This window comes from Lichenostomus cassidix, chromosome 3 (genome assembly GCF_008360975.1).
Source record: "Lichenostomus cassidix isolate B80296 chromosome 3, HeHo_3.0, whole genome shotgun sequence".
In the NCBI taxonomy this organism is placed as follows: domain Eukaryota; kingdom Metazoa; phylum Chordata; class Aves; order Passeriformes; family Meliphagidae; genus Lichenostomus; species Lichenostomus cassidix.
The window spans coordinates 105,818,401-105,835,907 of record NC_139483.1 but is presented as its reverse complement, the minus strand read 5'-3'; the positions used below and the strand labels follow the sequence as shown (position 1 = coordinate 105,835,907).

The 17,507-nt window shown below is 41.9% G+C and overlaps 1 protein-coding gene across 6 annotated transcripts in view; it reads left to right on the top strand.

Annotated features, from left to right (window-relative positions):
* The first annotated feature begins 437 nt into the window (after positions 1–437).
* Positions 438–17,507, top strand: part of ITSN2 (intersectin 2) — an 80,327-nt gene continuing 63,257 nt past the window's right edge. For 3 of the 6 annotated variants that reach the window (XM_085056993.1, XM_085056994.1, XM_085056988.1), the window contains exons 1-2: positions 809–945; positions 13,363–13,426. In XM_085056993.1, the coding sequence (XP_084913119.1) occupies positions 13,396–13,426 (31 nt within the window). In that variant the 5' untranslated portion in view covers positions 809–945; positions 13,363–13,395. Of the gene's footprint in view, positions 556–808; positions 946–1,209; positions 1,265–1,481; positions 1,503–13,362; positions 13,427–17,507 lie in introns of those variants that run through there. The other 3 variants (XM_085056990.1, XM_085056989.1, XM_085056991.1) reach the window with 3 other exon arrangements.

The following is a 17,507-nucleotide window of genomic DNA, read 5'->3' as shown; positions in this document are numbered from 1 at the left end:
CTGCCCATGGGATGTGCTAGGATGTGGCCATGGCCACTGCATGGCACAGGAACGTGACTGCTCTGGAATCACCGCGAATGATAAAAGGTGTAACAAAGTGGAAAGGCTCATTAGGAACCCAGAAGAATGAGTCAGTGGAAAAAATCTGCTGGGTACGAAGGTGATAGGTAATTATCTACCCAGCAAAAGCATAGCAGGAAGGCACTGTAATCGTCTATGCATAGCGAGATCCACTCGTTGGAGAAGGAAAACGTTTGGTGTTTGAAAATGATGGCATTTTTCACGTGTTTCCTTCTTAAAAGATTCTTTCATTTTTGAAAAGATAACCCCCTGAAACCCTCCGTATTTGAGCACACTGAGCAGTGCGTGGAGTGAGCCGAATTTAGCTCTGGTTCCTCCCCTCGGCGCTGCTGTGGGTCCCGGCGGGACACGCTTGCCGTGGAGAAGCACCGAGGTGCTGCTACTTGCTCCGGGGGCGAGAATTGTCCCTGCCGGCACGGCCTGCGGCTTCCAGGCGAGACAGGACTGCGATACAGCCCGGAAACTAAAGAAAAGGTAACTTATGCAGCAGATGAGGAGGCAGCGGTTGGAATCGAGCGAGCAAGATGTGAGCAAGGACGGGGTAAAACGCTCCCTCAGTCAGGTTTTAAGCAGCAGCTGTTACCGTGCTACGGCAAAGCACCCACGGGCTCGGTGCCCACATCCCCGGGCCGCGGCACTGTTTGGGAGCCCGGTCCAGACCCGGGGGCCGCACTCAGCACACGGCGACCCTTCCACGGGGCTGCGGCAGCCCGAGCACCGAGAGCCCCGTCCCGGCTGCGGGCCCGGTCTCGGGCAGCGCCCGCCCCCGCCTGCTCCCGCCCCCGCCGCCATGTTGTGGGGCCGAGCGCCGCGGGAGGCGCAGGGGCCGCGGCCCGGGGAGCCGCTGCTGGGGCAGCGCAACAGGTACCGCGGGCGGGGGGCGCGGGCCGCGCTGCGGGCTCCACCAGCCGCTTCGCTTGTCTCTTGTCCTCTTAGCTGAGTCGGGTCTCTTCTTTTTTTTTTAATTTTTTTCCCTGGGTGGGGGTGGTGTCTGGGGCTTTGGGCGGTACGGCGGTGGCTCCCGCTGCCGGCGCTGCCGCTGCTCCGCCCGCGCTGCCTCAGTGCGCTGCGAGCGGAGAGATCCCGGTGCCTGAGCAGCCCAAGCTGATCCCGGTGCCCAAACTGCTCCCGGTGCCTGTGCAGCCCAAACTGCTCCCGGAGCGCCCGGGGGAGCCCTGCCGAGGTGAGCTGATCGGACGCGTTTGTAGAGCCCAATTCCTTGTGGGGATGGTGACTCTGTGCCGTCTAGTTACTGTGAGCACCCGGAGTGTGGAGAAACCGAGCGGATTGCTGCAGTTAAAGTTTGCAAACTGTTTTGTCTGTTAATATATTGGCTTTTCTCCGTCTCGACTTCTCACCGCGGCTTGTCGTAATTCAGAAAATAAAACGAAGCTGAGATACGTGATTCGGTTCCCTAAACGGTAAGGTAACGTTCTGAATTCGGTAAATGGTTTTCACGGCAGCTGGGCTCTGACATCTGTCACATTGCAGAGCTCGAAAGTAGATCGTGCTTTAAGATAGCGCCTGCGTTCTTTGAAGTTATTCTCGCAGCGGTTCTCTTAAACATCAGTCGGAAATTCCCCATCTAAAACACGGGAACGAGAAGTCTGAAGCTCCTTTGCCCTTGTGTCCGGGCTGTCCTATCGTGTGCATCGCTCCTTCGGGAAAATGATGGCTTTAGATTAGTTTTCGCTGCTGGTGCTGCCCTGGGGTGGCCGCAGCTCCACGGGAAAACTCGGGTGTGTGTGGAGCAGAACGTGCTGTGGGGAACATCGGTGGCACATAAATTGCTGCTGGCTGCCAAGAGCTTAAAATCATTCGTCTGAAATTCGCTGGTAACAAACATCTGTATTCGCTGATAGGACGGTGACGTTTAGAAGTAATGAGAGCGAGGAACTAATTGGAGCTAACCTGGGCTTCATTCTGCTGCCAAGCCTGGTTCATTTTTGTTACCTTGTTTCTATTCTACCTCCCCTGTTTTGTCTGTGTGTGGGTTTTTTTTTAAATTCTGACTCAGCTGGGAGGGGCATTCACACTGCCGTACCTCTGAGTATTTAGAAAAACCCTAGTTCAGAGTCTGGGCTCCGTGTGGTGTGAAGAGACCTGTATGAATGCCTGCAGACATGGATTTAGGCTGCTCCCTGTTGAACAAAGGTTTTTTTGTCAGATTAGCCTCTTCAGATGCCTAAATTAGATCAAGTGAATATGCTTATCCTTTTAATTACTATCCTGAGGGAATTGCATTTACTTTTTTCTCCTCCATCTGTACAAGATCTGAGGTATGGGACATGTCCCTGAGTTGTAGCTGTCACTGTAATAGAAACAAGGAATATGTTTCTGTAGCAGTAACAATAACAAAATGGGGTACCTATGGTTGGTTTGTGCTAATCATTAAAATAATGGGGTTATCTACCATAGGTGCAGGTTAAAGCAGCAGAGCTTTATGGGTACTTATTTTTTTAACCATTTTTGTAGACAGGATGAGATGCGTCAAGGCAGAAGTGAGCTGTGGATGATTTTGAGCTGTGTTGTTGAGAAGGCTTTCTTTACTGAGATTCAGGTACTACAGTGATTTGGACCACAGCAGTTCTTATGAAAAATGAAGCTAAGTCTGTAGGTGATAGTATTTCTTCATTGAGCTGCTTGTCAGGAGCTGGTGAGGAAAATGAGGCAGCATTTAGAAAGTGAAAGGTGATGTACATGCTTTGCTTGGGGCATTATCAAAAACCTTCACAGCCTTTGAAAATAGGCATCTGTCAGGAAAATACTTTGGGATTAGTTCCTGAAAGGCAGTGTAGTCCAGATTAGTTCCTGGCACAAATTGAGACAGATGTCTCTGGTCTGAGAGATAACCTATTGGTTAACAGTTTGCAAGTAAATTATTTGCTGTTGCCTCAAAAGACTTAATTTGGTCAGCATGCAAAATATGTGAAAAAAGCATATAATGAGATTTTTCTTTTGAAGGCCAGAGCTGTTCTCTTTGCCTTTTAAAAACTGGTTCAAAAACTGGACATCTTTATTTGTGATGCTAATTTCTGGCCTATTTTCACTTGAAAGGAAATATCTCCAATATCTTGGTTTTTAAAAAGCATTTAACTGTTACATTTGGGGTTTTTTTACTTCAAATGTAGTTACAGAATAATACTGTTTTGAAGGGACTTCTGGAGGTCATCTGGTCCAACCCTATGAATAGCATGGCTAACCCAGGTGAGGTCACTCAGAGCTGTGTCTGGTTGTGTTTGGATTACCTCTGAGGGTGGAGATTCCAAAAACTCACTGGACAGCCCTCTCCAGTTTGGTATCCACACTTGCTCAGAGTACATCCCATCCCCTTGCTTAACTTGCCAATGAAGACACTAAACAATGCTGGCTGTGGTATCAGCCCCTGGGGAACATGATTAGCTCCAGCTGGATGGATTTGGGACTACTGATCACAGCCCTTTGAGTCTGCTGTCAGGCAGGTTTTTCCACCCAGTTTACAGTCAACCTTTTCAAACTATATTCCAATAGTTTGGCTCCAAGGATACAGTGAGAAACCTTGTTAAATGCATTTGTAGCATCAAAACAAGTTGCTGTGGCCTTGCTCACAGAGCCAGTCATCTCAAAGATGAGATGTGTCAGGTATGGTTTGTCTATTTCCCATCACCTTTTTCTTCTTCAAGCATCTGTAGGTGGGTCCCAGGAGAATTTGCTCCACAGTCTTCCTAGGGACTGAAGTAAGACTTAGCAGCCTTCTGTATTGCTCAGCTGTCCCTCTTGCCCTTCAGAATGATGGTCTGATGTTTGCCTTTTTACAGTCATCAGGATCTTTGACCAGTCATCAAGACCCCCAAAAATAACAGACCTTGGTCTTGTGGTGACATTAGCGAGTGTTCCTGGCAGCACTGGGGCTATGATTTGTTCCATGTATATGTATACAAATGCTCTACTTCTTTGTTTTTTAAGTTGTTTGACTTTCAAAAGCTGCTTTCAGTTCAATGTAATGTTACATCTCTTGGCAAATGATATTAAATGATGGATCCTGCCATGTTTTTAAGTTTTGGGATGAAGCTTGATGTAGACAGTCCTTCTGTGAAAATCATAAGAGCAGTAGCTGGCTGACAAAGTTTGGGGTGTTGCCTGGATTGGAAGGTTCCCTTTCTGTGGCTGATGTGAGAAAGTCAGTAACCCTTCTCAGGCTCTTGTCTTAAGTGATGATTGGTGATTATAAAGATAACAAAGATAAGGTTGTGCTACTTAGAGAGTTCTCCTTTTTTATGGCTGACTGACCTATTTCAAGCACTATTGCTTGTCAGTAAAAAACTTAAAGTGTACTTTGAGGTTCAGAGGTTGAACTTAGATATGGGGTTGAAATAGGGTTGTTACTGTGTTGCTTTTACCTTTAAAAACATACTATCACCCTTTAACTTCACCTTTTAAAACTGTGTTTTTCTCATGTGCCTTGGTTGGTGATAGATGACACATCAGACTGTTTTGAGGGGGAACACTGGTGTTAGAGTGCTTGGTTGGATTTCTGGAAGTGCTAAGCAGCTCTTTTAAGTGATCCTGAAATTTTCAAATGTTTGGTTGCAAATCTTGCAGGTACCTGAATTACCTCTGGAAAGGTATGTTTGAATCCTGATCATTATAGAACTGGGAGACTTATGTCTACATGCAAGTTCAAGTTCATTCCAGTGATAGATCAATGTAAGCCAAAATTTTAAGCCAGCTGTGAGCAGTAAAGTTTTGTTTTCTGTGCCATTGGCTGTCAGTATGATCAGATGTGAGCTTGTGTTGAATTTTTTCTCGTGGTCAGTATATTTAGAGCGACTTTTAGCCATGTGGATCCTCTGGTGTCTAATATTGGTACTCAAACATACAGCAGTCTTTCTTTTCCTTGAGGACACTAAATTTGGTTGTGCCCTCTCTGTCTGGTTGTCTGCTTTCATGAATATTGTAGGCAAGATCTTTGCAAAGGACTTCCTTCTTTTAAACTTTGTTAAGGACACCCTTCTGTTAAGCTTGGTTCATGTTGGATGATGGCATTCATCAAAGTACATGTTAACTACTCATGTCTCATTCTCTGGGAAAGGCAAGCTAAGAATTCAAGCATCCTGGTTGCTTGGTTACTATAATGTTACTGCTTTCATTAATTCACTTGTCTATCAGAATGGTGGGTTTTGTTGTTTTGTTTTTGGGGGTTTTTTTGTAAATAGCAGATTTATTTAAGAATAAGTCTTTAGAAAACAAAATAGGGGATTTTATTTCATGAGGAGTTCTTCTTACTTCTAAGCATACATTGTTTTATTGACCTTTGCAAGATGATACAGGGACTGTAGTAACTCGTTTTTCTGGTCTTGTGCCATTAGCACCAAATGTTGTAAAGGTCACGTAAAAATTATAAAGTAAAAACGGAGCTGATGAAATGTCATTTTTCTTCAAATTGAAAAAATTTAGATTTGCAAAATATTTGTCAGTGTAGGAACACAGCCTGGTCAGGCTGGTTACTTGGATCCTAGTGTTAAATACTGGATTGAACATTAATGTATAGATGAGCACATTGTTGTGTAACTCTAATTTTCAGAACAGCACATGAAATCCAAATGATGTAACACGATGACAGTAGCAGCATAAAGCATTGGAATTACCTAATAGAGGACAAGTACCTGAGAACTATTTTTAAACATTTTGGCAGTTACAGATAGTTGAAAAGGCATGTTTGATCCAGAAAAGTCACAGCTTCTTTGGAACAGCAATTCTGAGAGCAGCCAGTATGACATGAGACACTTTGATATGCGATGTTGTTGCTTCAGAAGTAGCAGATAATAATTCTGAGCTGGCTCTGCTAGTGACAGTGTTCAAGGCTGATGCAGGTGGAGCTTGTGAAAGGCTGTAGCATCTCTTGAGAGGTATCTGCAGTTAGTGATTCAATAGCATACACATGAAGTAAGGCAAGAACAGGAAATGGGAGTTAGCTCTTCTTTGTTTCTAAAAATACTACAATTGGAATGTGAAACAGAATTACCTATTATGGCTATACTAATAAATGTATCAAAAAATCAGAGCTGATTTAAATAATACTTTAGTCTTATCTTTCAAAGGTGAATGATTTTACTAATCAAAAGCAAAAACTTTATAGCTTTTTCCGCTACACTCTTCTGACTTTCTTAAGGTAGGACAAATGTCTTTCTAACAGATGCTTTTGCCCCTCGGGATTTTACATGATGTTGAGATGTTTGCCTAATGTGGGTGATAATTGATTCCCTAAGATCATGAAATTCAATTTTGGTGGTCAAAATGTTATTACTGCATGCTCTAGAGCTCAGTGGTAAAGGTTTAAGAGATTGCATTTCAACTGGATGATTTGAAGGACTGTCCTTGATAAATATAAGTGTGGATGAGACTTGTGGATGGGAATGGGGTCAGGAGCCACTGCCTGTGTCTTGGGTCCAACTCAGGACCAGCATGCCAGTCCCAGAGTTCCTGTGCTGGGTGGGATCTCCATTACAACCACACTTTTGTCTCACTTTGGGGAATGCACTTTTACCTATCCATTATCCATCTGAAATACTAATACTTTCTATTTTTTCCTGTTTTGACTGCCTTATGCTGGTCTTTGCTTCTTTTCCCATGAGGTTTCCCTGGTTTTTGATTCATCAGGGATAAATACCATTTCTTTGCTTTAAAGGCCTCTTGTGGCTTTTCTCCTCCCTACTTGTCATCTCATTCAATTTTGAGAAGCTAAGCCTCTGATGGTTTTGTGCACCTGCCCAGCTTGAAAGCAGATACTTAAACTGTAAATCCTGTCTCACTGAATGTTATGCATTCATTAGTTTTACAGATAGTCAAAGATTGTTCTCTGCTGAGCATAGAAGAGTGCTCATATATTTTTTGTTTTATGCTCAGCTGTAGCAGCCCATTAGATGTTCTGTACATTTTGCACTGTTACCTGGGACTGAAAGCTGAGCAGCAAGTTAAGTAGCATCTTTTCTATTGTATGGAGAAAATAACATTAAGAATTCTTCTGTTGTTTTTTTTTTCCCTGTTAGCATTTTGCTTGTGCTCCTGATGGAAGGACAGGAGTGGGCACAAAAATATCCCCTAAGGCGGCAAGATTTCAAATTAATGAGCTTAAAAGTAATATGCTCTCAATGTTTCCAGTCATGGTTGAAGTAAGAAAATAATGAAGACAACTTATCAAATACTTATGTCTTGCCCAAGTCCACATTGACATAAATTAGGAGTTCCAGTGTGAAAGTGGAGAACAGCAGGTTTTGAAGTGTGTGGACCTCACCAAACAGCATTTAAGGGTTCTTGTACAATGCTTGCAAATGATTAGATGTGAGAATTGATGTGTTTTAAAACAGAATCTGGAAAAAACCAGCATATGGAGTGGGGAGTCATGTGAATTAGAAAGTAGGAAGCAAAAAAAAAAAAACACCAGTATTTTAAGTTACCACCCTTTGAGGAGCAAGTGTAACTCACTCAGCTCTCTGGAAAGGTTACAATATGCAGCCTGGAGTTCCTTCTCGAAGGCAGAAGCTCAGAACCTTTAAAAAAAAAAATCTTATAAATAGTCTACCCTCTGCTTTTTGCTTTTTCTTTTCATTTCCATTTTAAGCCAAGCAAGCAGAGGTGGTGATGGCTGTCTGTCTGGGATCAGGTTAGTGAATGTATTCTTCCAGGGCGTGACAGAGCTGGGTTCAATTCCCATCTTTTCCTGAGGAAGTTTGTGTCTCCTGGGAGAAGGGCCAGGGATTTAAATAGTGAGCTTCCTGAAGTGGGAGTCTCATTCTCTTCTTCAGAATAATTTCTTCTTGCAGAGAAGATTTGAAGCTGGAGGGGCATGGACAGACAGAGAGGGACCTGTGGATCTCTGCCTTAATCTCTTAATGTAGAGAATTTCTTGTAGGAGGTTGAAATCCTGAATTGACGTTACTATTCCAAATGCTGTTCATGGGTGTTTCCTTGAATGACTGTGCAATAAAGCGGGGGAAACCTTCTCCTAGGAGAAAGGAAAGATCAGTTTCAATCTCCAGAAACAGAGAGGAGAGCTGAACTGTGTCTTGATACTTTGAATGGGTGCTTTCACAGCTGAGCAGCTGTGTCAGAAACAGAGTAAACCCAGCAATAGTGACCACACAATTCTGTTTTTTGAACAGAAGCAGAGATTCTTGTATTTTGGATGGTCAGTGTGTTCAGAAAGCCTTTTAGTCAGGCAAGGTGGGCAGAAGGATATTTGTCACAAAAATACTTTTTGTGTTCTGTCTGGATCACTGTTGGGAAGGAAGTTTCTCTTTCACAATGAACACGGAAGGGGCTTCATACCATAGGGTTAAGAAGTAAAATACTTAACCCTTTTTCTTTCTTGAAATGTCAAAATACTAACTCAGGCTCACAGTGCTGTTATCCACAGTAGCAGAGAGAGCAGGAAGAGCCAGCAATGTGCTACCCACAGTCGACTCCTCCGTTTTGTCACTGATGTCATTCATTTGTTATCAGAGTGGGTGGACTTTGCAAGCTGGCCACAGTGCATTTTGAAAAGGCCATGTCACTGTGTATAACTGTACTGTATAAAGGAGATAAATGCTTGGCCTGCCACAATGTTGAGATGTTTTCCTTTTTTTTTTTTAATCAGTAAACTTCGCTACCGGTATGTCCTGAGCAAAGAGAAGTTCTAGTCTGTGCTGGTTTATAATGCCTTACTAATGCTTCTCATTCTCTCATTTTCAAGAGAGTACTCCAAAAAAAACCCAGGAAACAACTACATGAGCTATTACAGGGTCACTGCTTGCTCTGCAAATGCTAATGAGTCATCTTTGTGTTCTCCAGATCTACAGGTGTTGCAAAGAGTAAATCAGGTAACTCATGCTGCAGTCTCTGTCCTTGCTAATCAGCTCTTGCAGCAAGATTCTGCAATGTATCTTCCTCCTGCCATGAAGAAAAGGAAAAGAGTAGCAGTGTGATCGCACATGCTGCTTCTATGGTATAAGCTTTCTGCCAGACAGAGCCCGGTGCACCAGACTTTCATTCCTACTAAAACTATGTGGTTGTGGTTTTTCTGAGAAATGTTTTGAAGAAAAAAAAAATTGATTCAAGTATAAATATTAACAAAGATTGTGGTACGGCTGCCCTTTTTAAAATGGCAATATGCCTATGATAATGAAAAGAAAAAGCTTCTTTCCCTTCTGCAGTCTGCCCAGCTCTAATGTTTTCTAATGCTTTCAGCATGGTCCTGACATGCCCCCTTCTTGCAATTTCCTCATTTCTTTTCTCCCCTTGTATCAGCTATAATGAACACTGAGAGAGGGAACAGAAGTTGCAGTCTGGCCAGTCAGTTTGTGAAAACAATTAGTGCTTTAGAGACTGGGGCTAGTCAGAGGGCTTGTTTACAAGAACTTGCTGTTCTGCTGTTTAAATGTAAGATCCAAGTTTTCCTGTTTTCACCCTAATTGCAGCAGAACTTAATATCTTCTACAGTGTTCCTAAGGATGTTTGATGCTGTTGTTACAACATGGATTTTGTGCTGTGTCTGCCGCTGTTTCTTACAACTGATGACTGAGTTCACCAAGCACATCTTTTAGAACATTTTGCAGAAACAATTATCTGTGAAGTACTCTGATGGTGAAGGCTGTAATTTCATCCATATCATCTGGTTTTGGACACCGGTTATAGTGTTTTCTTGATTTTTATCTTTCTTCAGTGAACATTTCTATATGGCATTGTGCAATGCACTGTGTAATAAGGGTCCTTGGAAGTTTACAGCTTTCACCTTAGAAGTTATTAGAATCATTCTAAAAAATTTAAGTTTGTCTTAAAGGGAGAATATTTTGCTGAGATTTTCCTTGGTAAATTCACACTTGTGTCCTAAAGGTTTAAGATGCTTTTAACACCTTTGTAAAGATGCTGACTGCAGCAACTTTATTTGCAATTTGTGAAAATAAGCTGCTTTTAGCTTTGATTTATGCATAATCTCCAAGCCTTTGGATGTGCTGGGGAAATGCAGAAGACAGAATACTTGTTGAGGACAAGCTCCATTCTTTGGGAAGGACTGTTTTCACAGACTTTCAAAAAATGTGTGTAGATTTTGAGTTTACTGGACTGTTTCCTCTTTCTTTAAAAAAATGAACTGAGGGGAAATTATATTGCAGCAATACTATTATCCTTCCCCTTTTTACTTCTTAGTACAACTTGAGAATCTGTCACTGAAGTATCTGTGCTTGGTGTAGTCCTGGTGTCTGAATGAAGTGGATCTGTACAAAGGGATAAGAATGTGTTCTCAGTGCTGATGAGATACAACATCCTGTAAAAGTCCCATTTATGATTTTTGGTTGCTTCTGTAAGGTCATAGTTTTCTCTGTTTGTGAGGGTTAATGTAGGAGGGTTTTAATGCCCTTCAAGTTTAGTATTTATTTAAAATATGACAAGGTCTCTGCTAATAGACGTAATAGTGAGATGACAGGGCTAAATCATGATTTAATCACATCACATCATTTAAGGTGCTCTTGCAACAGACCCATTGGGCAATTCCCTCTTGTTTTTGGACCTTAGGTGTTGGTGCATCTACATGGCAATGCCCAGCACAGATATTTACCAGGCTGGTTCAGCCCAGACTTGGGAAACTTGGGGAATTTTCAGGTACACTGAAAAATCCTGCGTTGACAACTTGGGCAGGGATGCTCATTATGTTTGCTGACGAAAATGAACCCATGAGACAAATGTCCTCCATAGAATGCAGGGCTTTCCTAAGTAGGAATGACCCTCATCAAGTGACAGCAACGTCAAAGTCCTCAAAATTGGTCAGTTGAAATTGATTTTAAAATGTGGTATAGTTGAGACTCTAGGGACATCAAAATGAGGAGAAGGGGTTTCCCCATTTGTGTGCATGAAGCTGCCTGGGTTACTTCTCCCATTCACATGCTCAGCAGTTGAGGGTTCTGAAAGCTCAATCTACACAAGCCATTTCAGCAAAAACAAGGCAAAATATAATTCTCTATAACTGTAAGTTGTATGAGCTATTTTAAAAGTGTATCTTAAGATTTAGGGCTTTAAGAGTTTATCAGTTTACTATTAGACTTGTATTGTCTGTAATTATCTGACTTGTATTGTGAGGCCTCCCCTTGAATACTGTGTCCAGTTTTGAGCCCCACAGTGTAAGAAGCATGTAAAAATACCAGAGTATGTTCAAAGGAGGGAGACAAGGATGGTGAAAGGACTAGAGGGCAAGACTTTTGAGGAATAGCTGGGGATATGAGGTTTGTCCAGTTCAGAGAAGAGGCTGAGGGGTGACCTCATTGCTGTCCACACCTTCCTCATGATGGGAGCAGGAAGGGAGGTGCTGGTCTCTTCTCCCTGGTGACAGGACATGAGGGAAAAGCTGTGTCAGGGCATGTTGAGATTGCATATAAGGAAAAGCTCTCCATGGAGAGGGTAATCATGCACAAGAACAAGCTCCCCAGGGAAGGGGTCATGGCCCCAAGCCAGAAGTGTTTGGCCAAGTGCTGTTTAGATATGCAGGTTAACTTTTAGGGTGTCTTGCATGGAGTCTGAAGTTGGACTCAATGATCCTTGTGTGTCCAACTTGGGATAGTCTATGTTTTTGTGATTACTCATTAAAAAAAAAAACCTAAAACCCTGAAATTAAGAGAATAAAGTGAGTTGGAGGAAAGATCAAATGTGTAGCCCTTAACCAGTAAGACTAAATGTGGAACAAATCACATGCAGGTAGAAATCTGCTGATTCTGGGGGTGTTCTCCAGCATCCTGCTTCTTTGTCATGGTTTCAGGTTCTCTTTTAGACCTCCTTGACAGAACAGCTTTTGCGGAGAAATGTGCTGTAGAAATGTTTAACAACATTGACAGCATTTTTTGGGAAGGCTCTTTATAGATCTCAAGTGTTTATTGGTAGGTTGCTTGGTAGGTCCATGTCTTGGAACAAATCCACGCTTCATTTTTTCATCTTTCTGTGGCTGATATCCTGTGTCACTGTAAAAAATCATCACCAGCCACTCCATTTAGTTTAAGTAGATATGTATACATGTATGTGTAGCCACAAATGTATGCATATATAATAATGATGATGTAAACTATACATAGAGGGAGAATTCTTAACATCTAATCACAGATGTTTTTAATTTTATTGAAGAAATGTGCAATAGATAGAATAAATGCTTTCCTGTCCTCAGGTGGAACCAGAGTGCTTTCCAGTTGTGTGATTTTTATGCTGAGATATGCAGGAGGTTCTTCACAGGAAGGGAGTGTGGGGGATGTGATATTTCTGTACTCAAAATACGTGGCTGAATTGAAAGGTGAAGGGTTTTTATGTGTGGGTAGGAGGTTTTGTGTCTAAAAAGGGGGTGAGCGAGATGTGATTCCTGTATTTTTTAAAATTAAAATAAATATTTCATTTTTGTAGCTTTATCCTGTACAATAGTTTCTCCACATAGAACACAAGGATAATGATGTATAGATTACAGTATTTAAGTAAATTCTCTCATCCAAAGCAGAAGCTCTCTGCACTTGGTTCTACATTTGTAAAACAGCGAATTGTTAATGCTTTTCTCTCAGATAAGAATTAGTGAATATTTTTCAATTTCAAAGAATTCTTTATACAGGTACTCTTGAAAGGATGCATACTAGAAAAAATAAATCTCAGCACTCTGATATTTATTATGAAAGCAAATTCTTTTGAGACCCCATTTGAATGCTGCTTTTGAGTCTTAATGTAGTCGCTCAGGAGAAGGAATAACTTCATTGTGTTGCTTCTGCAAAACTGGCTGATGACAGATTTTTGTTAGGACAAGCCCTTTCTCCAGAATACATCATGTAAGAGTGTTTTCTTTGTTAACAGTGCGTGGAGTGAATGAATTTGAGTAATAATTGTTTTTTCACTTTGCTCAGCAGCAGCTTTCGCTTACGGAACTGAGCAGTGAACTTTTTTTTAAATGAAACACTAAATATTTACCGGGGAGAGCTGGCAGGGCTGTGCTGGGACCCCGGGCTGTGCTGTCCCCAGCCGAATGTCCCAGCGAGCCGGGAACTGTTAGTGTACATCCCACCGACCCGTAGGTACTGTTTGCCTTTAAGAACTGCCACAAGGCTCAGGACTGCACTGCATACCCTATACAGAAAAAAAAAATAGACCAAAAAAATTCCCCCACCCCCTCGGCGGTGTGAATCGCGCTGGTTCAGCAGCAGCCGGGCCGGGCATTGTTCGCTGTCGGAAGCGGGGCTGAGGGCGGACGAGCCCCGCTCGGCTCTGCCCTTGTTGCATTATTAATGGCACGATGTTTCCATGTTGCAGATGGCTGAGGGCTAGCGGCGCGCAGTCGGGACCATGATGGCTCAGTTTCCCGCAGCCGTGAATGGTGAGTAGCTCCGGGTTGCCCAGGTAGGGCTGGGAGGTTTGGGTTTGGTTTGTGTTTTTTTGTTCCCGCAGCAGCAGCGTTTGGGTCACTTTGCTGCAGATCGCTGCCTTAACTCGGTGCGAGAGGCTGGGAGGGAACAGCATCACTGCAGTGTCATTTGGGCTACGGAGAGCCTGGAGTGTCTGACAATCTCCGATCATTTACAGGGCTGAGGAATGTGTGAGTTGTAGTGCGAGCACTGCCTGACTCCAAGCAGGGAATATGCTAAGTAATAGTTGATTAAACTTGCATACCTTTTCTGTTATGTAATTCAGCACAAAATGTGTTTTATTATAGTCCATTAGTCCATTATGCTGTTTATTTTAAACAAAATATTTGAATGTGTCCAGCAGTTTGTGACATTGATGAAAACAATCAGTCCTTCTCAAAAAAAAAAAAAAAAGAAGAAAAAGAATTTTCCTCTTGATTGTGCTCCTTCCACTACAGAAACTTTTGGATTTGTTTTCCTTTCAAAGACACGAGAGTTGGAGCCTTAAAATTTTTTGTGTGTGTGTGTGTAGAATGGAGCACTTTATTTTTAGAGGAGGCTTATTTATGAAGGTATGATTTGCAGAGACCTGCTAAGAAATTTGACATTTGCACGTTGTTATTTACAGAGCTGGCCAAAACAAAAATACAAGTATAGAAACAATGTTTTGTACTTCAGATACTCCTGATAAAGAGTATCTCTCCTGATAAAAATAGGGAAATAGATACAGGAATGAGTATTTATCTCATTTATCTGTGAAGGTTACTGCAGGACTGGGAGGTCTTTGACTAATTTAGAAAATTGTCACTGCTGAGATAAATTGGGCAAGGGGAAGGGCTTTTGGGTAGGATTTTTTTTTTCCCCAGAACATCATTCAGATTTCAAATTAAACCTCTGTTTTACATACCTGTTTCATGTGAGCATAAGACATTTGGAAAAAAAAATAAAATCTGTGTAATCAACACTTTTTTATACAGTCAGCTGCAGTTTGTTCCAGATTTTGTTTCACAGACCTTACAATAAAAGCCAAGTAAAAGGAGTCAATATATAATAGGGGAAATCCTATATACCAGATTTTTTTTTCACTTAATTAGACATAATGGAATTTTTTTTTTTGTTATTGCCATATGGTTTTTGCTTCTCAATTTAAAATAAACAATCAGAAGCTCTCTTTGGAGAAGATACAGGTTTATGTTCTTGGCTGTCTCTGTGGTTAATGTATGCATAAGTTATTTGATGTCTTTTTGTTTTAGTTTTTTTCTGCTTGGTTCTGTTGGAGGATTGCAAGTGTGTTGTCAGTGCTGACCACATACATTGCTCTCAGAAGCCTTGGTTTGGGAAAGCAATCCTTGATCCAAAATCCCTTGGGCAGTACTGTCTGCCTCTCTGAAAAGGAATGCTGCCAGAGGATGCTGCCTTTCCCCTCTCAGAATTTTACTGTGTTGGAAGGTACAGTAAGAGAGATGGCACGAGGAAGAGAGACACCAGACAATAGTTAAACTATCACTCCTCACAGAGTAGTTTGGATGACTCTGTGTCAACTCTGTGTGTAGTTTTGCAGTCATATTTCTTATCAGAATTGATAAAATTTCAAACAAGTCAGGTGTTTTAAACAGTAGTTTTAATGTCATTTCTAGGTGAATACTGGGCAACCTTTTCTGTTGAAGTTCTCTAATCTTTGTTCATCTTCCCTGCTACTTACCATTTACAAGCACTGCTGTAGTGGTTGCATTCAAAATAGTTCACCTGCATTTGCCACTCATTGCAGGAAACCTCTAATTATGTTGTTAGACCTTGGTAGTGACTTGAAGTATGAGATGAAGAATGAGGTTATGTGTGAGGCAGCCAAGCCATTAGGCATTGCTGCAGCCTGGGAGCACTGGCTGCCTGCCTCACCTTTGTATTAGCACAGCATTGACCCTTCCCTTTTGTATCCTACTGGGGGAAATAGTGGGTTTCTTCTGTGGGAAAAAACCTCTTACTCTTGCCGAGGTACAATATCCTTAGCTTTTAGTTCATGAGTAGTGTAATGCATGAAGTAGTTTCCGTTTCAGGGTTATTTTTGGCATTCAGTGTTACAGAAAAGTGAGTGGATGCGTGGAGCAGATGTGTGTACAAGTGTGATTATGTGACACGGGGTGACAATGAGTCTGAGAACTGCAGGGTTCAAATGACAAAGCACGATACTCAGCCTCAAGCAAATAAAAGTGGCAGATGCTACAACACTTTATTTACCAGCATAAGCAGACTCTGCACAGGATCCTGAGAAGGAAGGGGAGCTGAGCTGTGTGTGCAGTTACAGTGGAGAGACTCAGCTTCATTGAGGCACCTTCAGAATGTACCTTGGACAAGCAGGGTGCTGACACTGTCCAGCCTGAGAGTGTGGCTGGTGGCCAAACTGGTGCTGTACTGAGAGCTGGCCACGTGGAAATATTGTGTGTTCTAGGGGCACATGCTCTTGATAGACCTTTCTTTAAAGTCATGAAAGGACACAGTGCCCAGAAAGGAGCTCCCTTTGACTCTGCATTGCTGTCCAAGGTGACCTTTGTGGGTGTCTTATTAACAATCTGAAATTCAAAGACGAACAGCAGGACTAAACAGTGCGTGTTGATTTTTCTGGAACTCAGGGTAGACCTGCTGGTTTTTACCAATTTATATCCCTTGCAAAATGTAAAGGTTGTGGTGACATTTTATACCAACAGGCAAGGCTGAGCAACATGTTTCTTACATATAAAGTCTGCCAATTACAGCACCAGATGGATAACAGACATTTATCTGTGTGGAGTCCAGTTCTATCAAAGAGCCACTCCAGGCATATCCTTCTCCCCAGTCTGCAAACAAGATTGAAGATTCCCTGCTGAGTGTTTATTTCTATGCTGTAACTGCCTGAATATTGATCATTATTCCTGTGAAAATGATAATACAAACCCAGTTTGTGGTAGCTGATTCTTCTTACAAACAGTTCTCCATCTGGACAAAGCTTGCTTAGGAATTCATCCTAAGTCTTGCAAAAGCTTTTGGAAATGGCATTTAGTTACTGTAAATAAGAAATATCTTCAGCAATTGTGTTTATAAAGAAAGAGTTAATATACTAACTGCAAAAGACACTTAAAAGGATAAAGGCTTTAATAGGTTAAAATGTACTCCCATCTAATTTGTCTCAGTGATTGCTGCCTTTGTCACAGGAAGAAATAGTCTTCACTGCCATAGGATGTGTTCTTTCCAGCTGGAAAGGAGTTGCAAGATGTTTCTTTTCCAACTCCCCTTTCTTCTTCTGTAGGCTAGATTTGTTCAGGGTTTGATATCCATGCTGATGGATCTTGGTTTGGGGAGATTTAATCTTAAGGGACCAGCTGGAGCAAGGAAAGCAGTATTTGCCGATCAGTATCTTTCACATTGTTTACTTAAGTACCATTGGAATTTTTGGGCTGTGCTTTTTTTTGTTTATGTTTTTATTTGTCATTTCTCTTCCCTTTCACCACCTGTTTCCTTTCGATATAAATTTTCTGTGGTCCAGCAGGAAAATATCTCTGATAAACTGAGGTGTAGAAAGTAGTAGTTGTAACTCTTTTCACATGCTTCTAAACCTTTGTAAGTAAAACTGGATTTTTTGCTGCTGTGAATGGAAGTGAGTTTTTTGTCCTCACACTTAGGTGTGTTGGAGACAAGGGTAGACATGAAAGGGTTCTGTGATGTCCTGGCTCACTGGTGTCAAGGGTACAGCATTCACCAACAGGTCTCCTGCACCTTCTCTTTAAAAAGGTTGAAGTCTCAAGCTTTGCAGTCAGATTTTTTTTTTTTTTTCTCTCATTGTGAGCAGCTCCGGTCATCTGAGTTCAATGAAAAGATGCTTGAGTGTAACCTGACTCTTCACCTTGTGTGCACAGATATGGAAACTATAGACTTGAATATCAACAAGCGTAGATAAAGATACAAAGCTGGATTATACCTTGCAAAACAGCTGTCAGAACTTGTTCTCCCATCTCAAAGAAGGAAAAGGAAAGAAATTCTAAGATGAGGGCAAATATTTTTTTCTGTCTTTACGAATGAATT